Below are 15,201 nucleotides of genomic sequence, written 5' to 3'. Positions count from 1 at the left end.
TAGTGAGCATTTCTCCTTTGCCAAGATAATCCATCCACCTGACTGACAGGTGTGGCATATCATGAAGCTGATTTAACAGCATGATCATTTCATAAGTGCACCTTGTGCTGGGGACAATAAAAGGCCACTTTAAAATGTGCAGTTTTGTCACACAACACAATGCCATAGATGTCTCAAGTTTTGTTGGAGCGTGCAACTGGCATGCTGACTGCAGGAATGTCCACCAGAACTGTTGCCAGAGAATTGAACGTTCATTTCTCTACCATAAGCTGGTTCCAACGTTGTTTTAGAGAATGTGTCAATACGTCCAACCGGCCTCAGAACCGCAGATCATGTGTAACCACACCACCCCAGGACCTCCACATCCAGCTTCTTCACCTGCGGGATCATCCGATGGGGGTGCTGAGGACTACTTCTGCCTGTAATAAATCCATTTTGTGGGGAAAAAGTAATTCTGATTGGCTAGGCCTGGCTTCCCAGTGGGTGGGCCTGGCTGCCAAGTGGATGGGTCTATGCCCTACCAGGCCCACTCAAGGCTGCACCCCTGCCCAGTCATGTGAAATCCATAGAGCTGAATGAATGTATTTCAATTGACTGACGTATATGAACTGTAACGCAGTAAAGTCCTTGAAATTGTTGTATGTTGCGTTTTATATTTTTGTTCAGTCTAATTTATTGTCCATTTAGATGGAAATTCAGCATACAATTCACACATGCAACAAAATGCATACATGCAGTGTGGGAAACTGGAAAGTTAGCACACAAAGTTGAAAATGTAACCTTTAAGAGCACTAAACTAACACAGTTAACACAACATCTAGCAACGAAATTTGTGTAGCACTATCTGTACATTATAAGGCAGTATAATAGCCTATTTTCATCTCCTATAGATAGAAATGTTACGGTGAGTGAATGAGGACCCAAAAGCGAATTAACTTAAACAGAGCTTCTTTAATTACCAAACATAGGTAGGCTCAGACGGACCGGCAGATTCCGACAGGACAAGACAAGGTTGCAGCAAACATGACGACAGTCTGGTTCAGGCATGAAACACAACAAACAAGAATCCGACAAGGACAGGAACAAAAACAGAGAGAGATATAGGGGACTAATCAGAGGGAAAAAGGGAACAGGTGGGAAAAGGGGTGACGAGGTGGTTAGGGGGAGACAAGGCACAGCTGGGGGAAAGAGGGGGTGGAAAGGTAACCTAACAACGACCAGCAGAGGGAGACAGGGTGAAGGGAAAGGACAGAGACAAGACACAACATGACAGTACATGACAGTACCCCCCCACTCACCGAGCGCCTCCTGGCGCATTCGAGGAGGAAACCTGGCGGCAACGGAGGAAATCCTCGATCAGCGCACGGTCCAGCACGTCCCGAGAGGGAACCCAACTCCTCTCCTCAGGACCGTACCCCTCCCAATCTACGAGGTACTGGTGACCACGGCCCCGAGGACGCATGTCCAAAATTCTACGGACCCTGTAGATGGGTGCGCCCTCGACAAGGATGGGGGGGGGGGGGGGGGGGGGAAGACGAGCGGGGGCGCGAAGGACGGGCTTGATGCAGGAGACATGGAAGACCGGGTGGACGCGACGAAGGTATCGCGGAAGAAGAAGTCGAACTGCGACAGGATTAATGACCCGAGAAATACGGAACGGACCAATGAACCGCGGGGTCAACTTGCGAGAAGCCGTCTTAAGGGGAAGGTTCTGAGTGGAGAGCCAAACTCTCTGACCGCGACAATATCTAGGACTCTTAGTTCTACGCTTATTAGCAGCCCTCACAGTCTGCGTCCTATAACGGCAAAGTGCAGACCTGACCCTCTTCCAGGTGCGCTCGCAACGTTGGACAAAAGCCTGAGCGGAGGGGACGCTGGACTCGGCGAACTGAGATGAGAACAGCGGAGGCTGGTACCCGAGGCTACTCTGAAAAGGAGATAGCCCGGTCGCAGACGAAGGAAGCGAGTTGTGGGCGTATTCTGCCCAGGGGAGCTGTTCTGACCAAGACGCAGGGTTACGAAAAGAAAGACTGCGTAAGATGCGACCAATAGTCTGATTGGCCCGTTCTGCTTGACCGTTAGACTGGGGGTGAAAGCCGGAAGAGAGACTGACGGAAGCCCCAATCAAACGGCAAAACTCCCTCCAAAATTGAGACGTGAATTGCGGACCTCTGTCCGAAACGACGTCTGACGGAAGGCCATGAATTCTGAAAACATTCTCGATGATGATTTGTGCCGTCTCTTTAGCAGAAGGAAGCTTAGCAAGGGGAATGAAATGAGCCGCCTTAGAGAACCTATCAACAACCGTAAGAATAACAGTCTTCCCCGCTGACGAAGGCAGTCCGGTGACAAAATCTAAGGCGATGTGAGACCACGGTCGAGAAGGAATAGGAAGCGGCCTGAGACGGCCGGCAGGAGGAGAGTTACCGGACTTAGTCTGCGCGCAGACCGAACAAGCAGCCACGAAACGACGCGTGTCATGCTCCCGGGTGGGCCACCAAAAACGCTGGCGAATGGAAGCAAGCGTACCCCGAACGCCAGGGTGGCCGGCTAACTTGGCAGAGTGAGCCCACTGAAGAACGGCCAGACGAGTAGGAACGGGAACGAAAAGAAGGTTCCTAGGACAAGCGCGCGGCGACGGAGTGTGAGTGAGCGCTTGTTTTACCTGCCTCTCAATTCCCCAGACAGTCAACCCGACAACACGCCCCTCAGGGAGAATCCCCTCGGGGTCAGTGGAGGCTACTGAAGAACTGAAGAGACGAGACAAAGCATCAGGCTTGGTGTTCTTAGAGCCCGGACGATAAGAAATCACGAACTCGAAACGAGCGAAAAACAGCGCCCAACGCGCCTGACGCGCATTAAGTCGTTTGGCAGAACGGATGTACTCAAGGTTCCTATGGTCAGTCCAAACGACAAAAGGAACGGTCGCCCCCTCCAACCACTGTCGCCATTCGCCTAGGGCTAACCGGATGGCGAGCAGTTCGCGGTTACCCACATCATAGTTACGTTCCGACGGCGACAGGCGATGAGAAAAATACGCGCATGGGTGGACCTTGTCGTCAGAGAGGGAGCGCTGAGAAAGAATGGCTCCCACGCCCACCTCTGACGCGTCAACCTCGACAACGAACTGTCTAGAGACGTCAGGTGTAACAAGGATAGGAGCGGATGTAAAACGATTCTTGAGGAGATCAAAAGCTCCCTGGGCGGAAACGGACCACTTAAAGCACGTCTTGACAGAAGTAAGGGCTGTGAGAGGAGCTGCCACCTGACCGAAATTACGGATGAAACGACGATAGAAGTTCGCGAAGCCGAGAAAGCGCTGCAGCTCGACGCGTGACTTAGGGACGGGCCAATCAATGACAGCTTGGACCTTAGCGGGATCCATCTTAATGCCTTCAGCGGAAATAACAGAACCGAGAAATGTGACGGAGGAGGCATGAAAAGTGCACTTCTCAGCCTTCACAAAAAGACAATTCTCTAAAAGGCGCTGGAGGACACGTCGAACGTGCTGAACATGAATCTGGAGTGACGGTGAAAAAATCAGGATATCGTCAAGGTAAACGAAAACAAAGATGTTCAGCATGTCTCTCAGGACATCATTGACTAATGCCTGAAAGACAGCTGGAGCGTTAGCGAGGCCGAAAGGAAGAACCCGGTATTCAAAGTGCCCTAACGGAGTGTTAAACGCCGTCTTCCACTCGTCCCCCTCCCTGATGCGCACGAGATGGTAAGCGTTACGAAGGTCCAACTTAGTGAAAAACCTGGCTCCCTGCAGGATCTCGAAGGCTGAAGACATAAGAGGAAGCGGATAACGATTCTTCACTGTTATGTCATTCAGCCCTCGATAATCTATGCAGGGGCGCAGAGACCCGTCCTTCTTCTTGACAAAAAAAAACCCCGCTCCGGCGGGAGAGGAGGAGGGGACTATGGTACCGGCGTCAAGAGCTACAGACAAATAATCTTCGAGAGCCTTACGTTCGGGAGCCGACAGAGAGTATAGTCTACCCCGGGGGGGGGGTGGTTCCCGGAAGGAGATCAATACTACAATCATACGACCGGTGTGGAGGAAGAGAGGTGGCCCTGGACCGACTGAACACCGTGCGCAGATCGTGATATTCCTCCGGCACCCCTGTCAAATCACCAGGCTCCTCCTGTGAAGAAGAGACAGAGGAAACAGGAGGGATAGCAGACATTAAACATTTCACATGACAAGAGACGTTCCAGGAGAGGATAGAATTACTAGACCAATTAATGGAAGGATTATGACAAACTAGCCAGGGATGGCCCAAAACAACAGGTGTAAAAGGTGAACGAAAAATTAAAAAAGAAATGGTTTCACTATGATTACCAGAAACAGTGAGGGTTAAAGGTAGCGTCTCACGCTGAATCCTGGGGAGAGGACTACCATCCAGGGCGAACAAGGCCGTGGGCTCCTTTAACTGTCTGAGAGGAATGTCATGTTCCCGAGCCCAGGTCTCGTCCATAAAACAGCCCTCCGCCCCAGAGTCTATTAAGGCACTGCAGGAAGCTGACGAACCGGTCCAGCGTAGATGGACCGACAAGGTAGTGCAGGATCTTGAAGGAGAGACAGGAGTAGTAGCGCTCACCAGTAGCCCTCCGCTTACTGACGAGCTCTGGCCTTTTACTGGACATGAAGTGACAAAATGACCAGCGGAACCGCAATAGAGACAGAGGCGGTTGGTGATTCTCCGTTCCCTCTCCTTAGTCGAGATGCGGATACCTCCCAGCTGCATGGGCTCAGCACCCGAGCCGGCAGAGGAAGATGGTAGTGATGCGGAGAGGGGGGCGACGGAGAGCGCGAGCTCCTTTCCACGAGCTCGGTGACGAAGATCAACCCGTCGCTCAATGCGAATAGCGAGTTCAATCAAGGAATCCACGCTGGAAGGAACCTCCCGGGAGAGAATCTCATCCTTTACCTCTGCGCGGAGACCCTCCAGAAGACGAGCGAGCAAGGCCGGCTCGTTCCAGCCACTGGAGACAGCAAGAGTGCGAAACTCAATAGAGTAGTCTGTTATGGATCGATTGCCTTGACATAGGGAAGACAGGGCCCTGGAAGCCTCCTCCCCAAAAACAGATCGATCAAAAACCCGTATCATCTCCTCCTTAAAGTCCTGATACTGGTTAGTACACTCAGCCCTTGCCTCCCAGATTGCCGTGCCCCACTCACGAGCCCGTCCAATAAGGAGAGATATGACGTAGGCGACACGAGCAGTGCTCCTGGAGTAAGTGTTGGGCTGGAGAGAAAACACAATATCACACTGGGTGAGGAACGAGCGGCATTCAGTGGGCTCCCCAGAGTAACACGGCGGGTTATTGATTCTGGGCTCCGGAGATTCGAAAGCCCTGGAAGTGGCCGGTGGATCGAGGCGGAGATGGTGAACCTGTTCTGTGAGGTTGGAGACTTGGGTGGCCAGGGTCTCAACGGCATGTCGAGCAGCAGACACTTCCTGCTCGTGTCTGCCTAGCATCGCTCCCTGGATCCCGACGGCTGAGTGGAGAGGATCCGAAGTCGCTGGGTCCATTCTTGGTCGGATTCTTCTGTTACGGTGAGTGAATGAGGACCCAAAAGCGAATTAACTTAAACAGAGCTTCTTTAATTACCAAACATAGGTAGGCTCAGACGGACCGGCAGATTCCGACAGGACAAGACAAGGTTGCAGCAAACATGACGACAGTCTGGTTCAGGCATGAAACACAACAAACAAGAATCCGACAAGGACAGGAACAAAAACAGAGAGAGATATAGGGGACTAATCAGAGGGAAAAAGGGAACAGGTGGGAAAAGGGGTGACGAGGTGGTTAGGAGGAGACAAGGCACAGCTGGGGGAAAGAGGGGGTGGAAAGGTAACCTAACAACGACCAGCAGAGGGAGACAGGGTGAAGGGAAAGGACAGAGACAAGACACAACATGACAGTACATGACAAGAAAACTTCATCTGAAAAATATTATTAATCCATTTTTTTTGTATTTAAGCATTCACTTTTAAATACATTTTCTAAAGGCAAAAAGCTAAATTAGACAGACTATTTTAGTAAAATTATTCTAATAGTTCTAATAATAATATAGTTCTAATAATTTTCGCCCAATGCTATAATTACATTTAATAATATATACAAAATATATAAGTGTCAAAAAGTAGGTTAATATGAATAAATGTAGGTTTAATTGACCTGATATAATTTATTTCGACTATAAAGACAAGTAAAAGCATAATTAAGTGCAAGAGCTCTCATTTTCAGCACCCCAGACAGCGGTTTTAGGCTACATGGAAATCCTTGTCTGCAGTCGCTGATTTGCTCTCAATTTGACAGCAGCGCGTCCCTGTAAAACGTGTAGGCTGGCAACTGTACTAAAACTTTTCATTATACACTGGGTTATATTAAATTGGGTTGGTCATGTAGTAAATAAAACCCACGACAACTTGTGCTTAGCCTACAACTTCACCCAAATACAATAACAGACACACAGACGCTTCCTTAGTTGCAAATCAATTTCCTCGAGCAGAAAACAACATGGCTCAAATCAGAAACAACAAGTGATTCCCCCCCGCAGGGTATCAACCTCAGAGCATAATTGGGATTAGCGAAGTACACGTCATCCCTCTCAGGCAACACACTGTGCGCCGACTAATAATATTAGACTGGATTTAGAGAAAGAGGGGTCGGTCAAGTGTTTTCCCGGAGGACGTACCTTTGTGTCTTTGCAAGGCAGAGAGCTGCGCAGCTCCGTGTATGACTCGGCAGCTGGAACGTTCGGACAACAAAATGTCAGTCAATAATGCTTTTCAAGTGGCTAACATTCCATGGAGGAATAACAATTTTACCATGTCGAATAAAGACCCACCTTTCTCGGATCAAGGGGAGACCATTATAGGAATATACCTGCTGGTGCTAGGTGGGAGAACTTGCTCATGTAGTTGGAATGTAATTTCGTTTTTGAAATGCAGCTTTGCTTTTATGCTGCAAAGACTTGCTTTAGTTTTGCTTTCATGGCAAAAAAATCTGGAAATATGTCACTAATGGCTTGTTTACCACTTCATCATTTATATTTTATTACCTAAACGTAAAGGTAAGATGAATGACAGTACATTTGACCAATTGTCAAAATAAAATATTCAGATATCTTGTTCATTTTTACTCTCCCAAATTTTGGCATCGCAATATACAACAATTGGATGAAGAGTTCGATTGCACTGCAGAATACAAATCACCAATACCAGCAACCTTTGTTATTGCAGTTGTTATACTACTGTTACTGTCATTGTAGTGTATGGGCAACGGTTAGTGGATTTGGTGCTATAAGTAGACCAGGACAAATCTTCTCCTGGTAAAGAGGGGTGGATCCTGCAGTCATTCAGATCCCGTCTAAGCTGTGGAAATCGTCAATCAAGAAGGGATGGCAGCCAGCCAGCCTGACCTTCTTTAAGAGAGGGCAGAAAGACTTGTAATTACCTGTTATTAGGTGCAAATAGATTTGAATTGATCCTGACTTTTGAAACCAATAGGGCGACTGTAATTTTATTTACAGTATAGGTAGGCTACTCAGTGCACCAACTATTAACTCAAAAGGAAATTTAATGAAGGAAGGTTTATGCTCCTTTTGGTATTTGAATATGTAGTGTCTGAAGAGGTCAGTAGGTTAAAATCACCGATGAGGCACTTTGTCACCTCAATGCTTCATGCTGCTTTTATGAGCCGCATTTTGTATGGTGTGACTACATTTCCATGACATTTCACAAAACTGACAAGGCCTTTGTTCATTTGGTAGTGTGGGACACGCTGGTGATAGATGGGGTGAGCTTCCATCCACGTAGCGCTTTTAGTGTCTGGAAAAGAGTTATAAAGCCAATCGGTTTGTATGTCAATGGGTTTTCTCCTCGTCAGGTTGGATGTCGTGGTTCGGCAACAGTATCGTGATCTTCGTCCTGTACAAGCAGCGTGTGTCACTGCAGCCCACGGACTATCTGACCTTTAACCTGGCCATCTCCGACGCCAGTATTTCCGTCTTCGGCTACTCCCGGGGGATCCTGGAGATCTTCAATGTGTTCCGGGACAGCGGATACCTGGTTAACTCCATCTGGACATGCCAGGTAGGCAAAGAATATATCTGGTTGGAGGGGGAAAAGTTGTTTTGAGAATTGAGAGGCTTCAAATTTGTTTTGTACGTGAATGGTAATGTGTTGCATGTGTCATCCTACTGCAGGATCTGATACTATACACTCACTCACAGCAATACTCACAAGACACAGACATTACCGCTATCCCATAAAACATGGCGTGATTGGACACGACTTTAGTAGTTCAGGTCTCCTGGAAGGTGATGTCACGGAGAGATGCTAACTTCGCCATCCTTTACACAAATATCAAATACACAAACAAGACAACTTAACTTTGCGATTGCAGATGTGCAAAAACACCGCTCTATGGCTTTGTTTCTATTGCCAGTTCTTTGTCATTTCCTGCTAATTGCCTAGTTAAGAATATCAATGGTCCACTCAGAATGGAAGACTAAGTAAACATAACACAATGGAATAGAGCATTGAAATGTGTTGCAACAGATCATTATATTCACTGCACTACAATGGTTCTTTGGGGAGATGGTCCTTTTTATTATTACTTGGTTACGAATAGAACATTAACAATGGGTGCACCGGACAGGTGTCACAAAGGTATTGTACTGTTAACTACAGTACAGGAGAAACGGTCTGTAGGCTTTACCTGAAGTAACAGAATTGTAACACTATCTTAGGGGGGAATAAGAATGCTTTAGCCACATCAACAGCCAAACATAGTTGGATGGTTAAGGTCTGGCACATGCTTATAGCATTTGATAAAGAGGAAGCGTGATTTGCACAAGGGCTTGCGTACACGTGATTGACAAGCACTATCGATTACCTTGTTTTGTCGGGGCCTCTTGAAAATATACATTTTAGTTCAAGCCTATCAATCAATTTACATTGGTGCACAATGTGAGAAATGACCACCTTAAAAAAAAGTCCAATGAATGAATGCAATGTCTGTGAAATTACAATGTTATCCTTGTTCTATTTGTATCAAATGTGTTAACACAACAACAGTGTGTGTGTTTTAATGTTAATTACAGTTATTTCCCCAAGCAGGTGTTTCTGTTTGTTTGGGACAAATCGTAGTTGAATAATGTCCAACTAACACTGAACAATAATATTTTAATTTACTATTGGCCAAAGCTAAATACAATAGGAAAACAACCACATGAAAACTACAGTAAAAGGAGAGACAGAAATTATTAAAAAAATACAATAAGTAACAGGGCAGAGAGGGCAGATGAGGAAGAGAGAGGAGAGAGTTTCTTCTGAGAAAGAAAAGTGGTCCTGAGGTCAGGAGACACTGAAAGCTGGATTATAGAATGTATGGGTCAGAGTGAGGGGAGAGTTGTCAAAGATGAGATGGCGGACTATAGTGTACCTATTAAGGCCACCAAAATCTAAGTTTAGACATTTCTAACATATACTTGTCGTAATTGTTGTAGGAAAGGTGGAGATAATACGAAAGATGAATCTCTCATGTTAAATTGTATGACTTGATTTACCCTATTGTTTTATGTAAGAGAAACATATTTGTTAAAATATGTGGAATGTCTGGACTGGGTCCCACCTGTGGGACGTTTGAGCTAATATGCGCTAATGCAATTAGCAGGAGGTTGTAAATAAGAAGAACATTTCCCAGGACACAGACATATCTGATATTGGCAGAAAGCTTAAATTCTTGTTAATCTAACTGCACTGTCCAATTTACAATAGCTATTACAGTGAAGGAATACAATGCTATTGTTTGAGGAGAGTGCACATTTATGAACTTGAAAAGTTTTTAATTAAACCAATTATGCACATTTGGGCAGTCTTGATACATCATTTTGAACAGAAATACAATGGTTCATTGGATCAATCTAAAACGTTGCACATACACTGCTGCCATCTAGTGGCCAAAATCTAAATTGCGCCTGGGCTGGAATAATACATTATGGCCTTTCTCTTGCATTTAAAAGATGGTACAAAAAAATACAGAAAAACGGTTGTTTTTTCTTTGTATTATCTTTTACCAGATCTAATGTGTTATATTCTCCTACATTCATTTCACATTTCAAGTCTTTCAAATGGCATCAAGAATATGCATATCCTTGTTTCAGGTCCTGAGCTACAGGCAGTTAGATTTGGGTATGTCATTTTAGGCGAAAATTGAAAGAAAGGGTCTGATCCTTAAGAGGTTGGGTACCGAATGTACCTTTTAAGCCCATAGGTGTCCCAACAATATTGTCACAAGTGTAGAGAGGAGTAGGCAGGAGGCAGTCACAGGTTTAGAACTACTGAATCTATTAAAGCCCTATAGATAAAAGCAGCACGAAACTCCAAAATAATAAAGTACTCAGGAAATAGTACGAGAGATTCCTCTACAGGAAAACAAGCAACATATACAATGACCGACAAAGACATATGACAGAGGGAGTATATATACAGTGATAGAGTAGGGATTGGAACCAGGTGTGTGTAATGATGATGAGACAAGTCTGGGGTTGATGAGTGAAGGGCGTTTGCCAGCAGCAGGTTCGGCAGCAGCTAGAAGGCCGGCAACGCCGAAAGCCTGAGCTGGAGAGGAGGGAGAGCCAAAGCGAAGGCTGGTGTGACAAATATGACTAATGCGCCTGGCTCTAACTGCACAAGTAGTCATCCAATAGTCATCTTCATGTCCCTCATTTGTTTCCATTTTTTGTCCACTACTTGTTGGTCTTCCATCCCTGATACCCTTCAACCCTGATCTTATTCTTCTCTCTCTGCATCAATCAAACGTCTTAGGGAGAGTACAGAGGCTTTTAAATGTTCTTAATTGTTTTTAATGTTGGTAAACATAACAATGAATAGATGCATAAATGTAATTTGAGTATTTTAATGAAAATAAATGTGAAGAAAAAACATTTATGCTCAGATTCATTGAATTTTAGTGATATCATCACACAATCTCCATGTGTTTCAATGCAAACCGGGCTACTGGACTTAATTGGAACAGTGATTTATGGTTAAAAAAAAATCTGAATAACAAAGTTCAATCATAAAATATTTGGAAACCAATGGTTTGGGGTATAAATATACACTACAATATTATGTGATGTTAGTATTGAACAATATTATTTTATTTTCATTTACATTCTGTTATGTTGCTACTGTATTGACTGACGTGGTACGACCACTAGTATGAAAAATCCATATTTGCAATTGGCAAGAAATAGGCATTAATACCTATGTAGTATACTATCTTGTGCATATATCAACACATTCATCTCGCAATTTTACATGAAATGTGATCACATCCGAAATGGTACAGAAAAAGTTTTTTTTTTTTTTGAATAAAGTGAGTCACCTCCACACCAAAGTTTCTTTGAAGCTTTGAAATGGACCACTAGTAGGAACATACACAACTGTCAATAACTTAATAAAAAACATCTGATTGTTATTTCCAAAACATGTTTTATTCTAAGACAATCAGATGAATTGGTTGAAACATTAAACAGCAGGAAATGTGTTTATTTATTTTTTTGTCCAAAGATGGAAGTGGGCTTAATGGGTATGTGGGCTTAATAGGTACGCTTACCCTAACAAGCAGCAAGTAAAATGCATGATGGGACATGAACTCTGACATGTAACTACTTTCCAACCAGACCTGGGTTCAAATACATGTGTATTTGAGTATCTGGTACTTAAAATACTTTTTTTCTGTGTATTTTAGTTTTTTTTTAGATACACAGCCCAAAACAAGTACTTTTATTGAAGTATTTGAATGGTTCTTTGTAAAAACCAAATCTACCAAATTAACTGTATTTAGAGTATTTTCAAGTACTTTCCAAGTGTATATCCAAATACATTAACATATTCAACTACTTTCCTTTTCAAATAAACTATATCTGTATACTTACAGTGCCTTGCGAAAGTATTCGGCCCCCTTGAACTTTGCGACCTTTTGCCACATTTCAGGCTTCAAACATAAAGATATAAAACTGTATTTTTTTGTGAAGAATCAACAACAAGTGGGACACAATCATGAAGTGGAACGACATTTATTGGATATTTCAAACTTTTTTAACAAATCAAAAACTGAAAAATTTGGCGTGCAAAATTATTCTTCACAAAAAAATACAGTTTTATATCTTTATGTTTGAAGCCTGAAATGTGGCAAAAGGTCGCAAAGTTCAAGGGGGCCGAATACTTTCGCAAGGCACTGTACTTTGAATATATGTAAAAGGAATTGAGATATTTGAAATAGCATTTGAACCCAGGTCTGTTTCCAATTATGGAGAAACCCCATTTGCAGAAAATGCTATGTTGCTCGAAGCATCCCACCAGATGTTTTTGAAATTATGGGCCAAGGTTTTTCCTCCAATAGACTTTGCATTGTCCTCCAAAGTGTATCTGACCGTTAGGCAAAAGTGAATGGGGCTTGGATGTAAATATATTAGATTAGATGAAGTAATCCGATCAGTCAAAGTACATTTGGTCCTGTCTCTACTAGGAAGAGAAGTTAATTCGGTAGAAGCTGTCGATCTTGATCAGACATACTCACCACTGCTGACCATAGCTGTGATGGACCGATCTTTAACTCCATTCAATGTAGCTAGATCAGCTCTTCTGTGTTCGGGCTATATAAATGTCCAACAGGGTCAACTGAAAACTGAACAACCAAGAAAAGGAGTTGGCAAAAGTAGGGAGGAGCCCTATTCACACAAAATCCGTAATTGGTTAATGACGGATTTGTCAAGTACATGAGAATCCAGACGACTATTCAATAGCAGAATAATTGTTTTCAACTTGATATTCTGAGTGATTGGGGTCCTTCAACTTCTGCAAGAAAGTGGATGTCTGTTTTTTCTAATGTATTTGTTTTGAGATTTTCATCCCTGTACGTTTCCCCTCTAAGCTTCCCTAACAGTATTGTTGGTCTTTCCCAGGTGGACGGCTTCTTCACCTTGGTCTTTGGCCTCAGTAGCATCAATACTTTGACTGTCATCAGTGTCACAAGATACATCAAGGGATGCCATCCGAGTAAAGGTAATGCACTGTGACACAACCTTAACCTTTAATCTTCATCTCAATAATTCCAGAAAAATGCCCCCTATAGGCTAGATGTTCTGGTCAGACATAATGTTATTGTGGGAACCTTTCTTTTAGCTATCAACTCTTTTCCTTTACCTAGCTCACTGCATAACCAACACAACCATGGGCATGAGCCTAATATTCATCTGGTCAGGGGCTGTGTTCTGGTCGGGAGCGCCTCTTCTGGGCTGGGGGAGTTACACAGGTGAGATAAACATGGCTAGTAATCATGTGACATACTATTTGATACAGAGGCACTTACTTGTGTTAGGTTCTTGTAACATTCTGGTTGGGCAACATTTTCAAGATGTGTTTGTGCACAATGACGACAAAACAAGAATAGCCCTTAAACAAGTTATCTAAAACGTTAGCAGAAGACAACCTTTAAACGAGAACTGACCATATTGACCTATGCGGACCTTTTTTTTCACACTTACCCTGACTTCTCTAAGGGCCAAAATACAGGAAATTCTTCGTAAATGTTCAACAATCTTCACATGAACAATGTGTTTGTGTCTCAATCTCCTTCTTTTAGATCGTGGATATGGAACGTGTGAAATCGACTGGGCCAAAGCCAACTACTCCACCGTCTACAAGTCCTACATCATCTCCATCCTCATCTTCTGCTTCTTCGTCCCCGTGCTGGTCATGCTCTTCACCTATGTGTCCATCATCAACACAGTGAAGAGAGGCAACGCCATGGCCGCTGAGGGAGACCTGACGGACAGGCAGAGGAAGATTGAACGGGACGTCACCATTGTGAGTAGGATTCAAATCACAGCCATGTTTATTGGTCACATACACAGATTTGCAGGAATTACAGCAGGTGCAACGAAATGCTTATGTTACTAGCTCCAATAGTGCACTAGAATGTCTTGCAAACACAATACAAACATCTAAAAAAGAAATCAAGAAATGACAGTGTCCAATAAACAATCCAGAGTACATATATTAGAGTGTGTCAGAATCCAGAAAATAACATGTACAAATAATACTACATATAGACCAAGCTTTAAAGGAAGGGTTATGATTTAACGGGCAACCTAATTTAGGTCATTCTCCCAGGTATCCATTGTCATCTGCACAGCATTCATCCTGGCGTGGTCGCCGTACGCCGTGGTCTCCATGTGGTCGGCCTGTGGCTTCCACGTACCCAGCCTCACCAGCATCTTCACCCGCCTCTTTGCCAAGTCGGCCAGCTTCTACAACCCGCTCATCTACTTCGGCCTCAGCTCCAAGTTCCGCAAGGACGTCGCCATCTTGCTGCCTTGCACCGGCGATGGCAAGGACACGGTCAAGCTCAAGCGTTTTAAGCCGAAAGGCGAGGCTCACCAGGGCTCCGGAAGAGGCAATGGACTCAAAGCACATCCTCATCACCAGAAGGAGATGAAGGAGATGAAGTATGCCCCTGGAAATCCGTATCTGCTCACGGCGACTAAGGCTGCCCCAAGCCCAGATTCAGGAGTGGGGAGCCCCCCCTGTACTCCTCCCGCCAACAAGGAGATGTACTTTATCGAGGTGCCCCTTATCGAGGTGCCCCATCTGTCTGATGGACCAGAGTGGGAATGTGACAGACTCTAAGAACAATCCGGGTTTTTTCTTCTGTGTTACCTTTTTATTTAAAAACACATGGGATTTTACTTTAAAGGTGGCTACTTGAATTTTAGGGGATAATGTTAAGGATAACTATTTTGTATTTGATTTGTGTAAGTGTGTATACCTGTTGATACAGTTTGTTATTTTCTTAATGAATTGTGTTTATACTTGCGAATAAAACTGTTTCCATTCAAAGGGAACAAGTTGAAAGATGTTTGCAATATCAATGCTCATATTGTCACTCTTTTGAAATAAATTCCTGTCCAACTCAACCCCATTTAGCAGACATTACAGAAGACATGACAGAAATGTAAGTGTATCTCTTATGAAAATGCTCTGAGATGCTCAGCTCACACATAGGCGACATACCAGTTCTAATGATAACTTTACTTGAGTGAGGCAGGCGTGCCTTCACGGGCTGACTTGTTTTCGTCCAGTGAAAAAATCATCCATCTGTTCCCCATAA

The 15,201-nt window shown here is 44.2% G+C and overlaps 1 protein-coding gene across 1 annotated transcript; it reads left to right on the top strand.

The window, feature by feature from the left end:
* The first annotated feature begins 6,730 nt into the window (after positions 1-6,730).
* LOC139369651 (opsin-5-like) lies at positions 6,731-14,945 on the top strand. The gene is made up of 6 exons (XM_071108917.1): positions 6,731-6,916; positions 7,906-8,111; positions 12,995-13,094; positions 13,240-13,344; positions 13,675-13,898; positions 14,205-14,945. The coding sequence occupies exons 1-6, from the start codon at positions 6,754-6,756 to the stop codon at positions 14,718-14,720; spliced, it is 1,314 nt and encodes a 437-aa protein (XP_070965018.1). The 5' UTR covers positions 6,731-6,753; the 3' UTR covers positions 14,721-14,945.
* Positions 14,946-15,201: the final 256 nt, after the last annotated feature.

Source organism: Oncorhynchus clarkii, chromosome 17 (assembly GCF_045791955.1).
Source record: "Oncorhynchus clarkii lewisi isolate Uvic-CL-2024 chromosome 17, UVic_Ocla_1.0, whole genome shotgun sequence".
NCBI lineage: Eukaryota > Metazoa > Chordata > Actinopteri > Salmoniformes > Salmonidae > Oncorhynchus > Oncorhynchus clarkii.
This window is presented reverse-complemented; position numbering and strand designations above follow the sequence as displayed.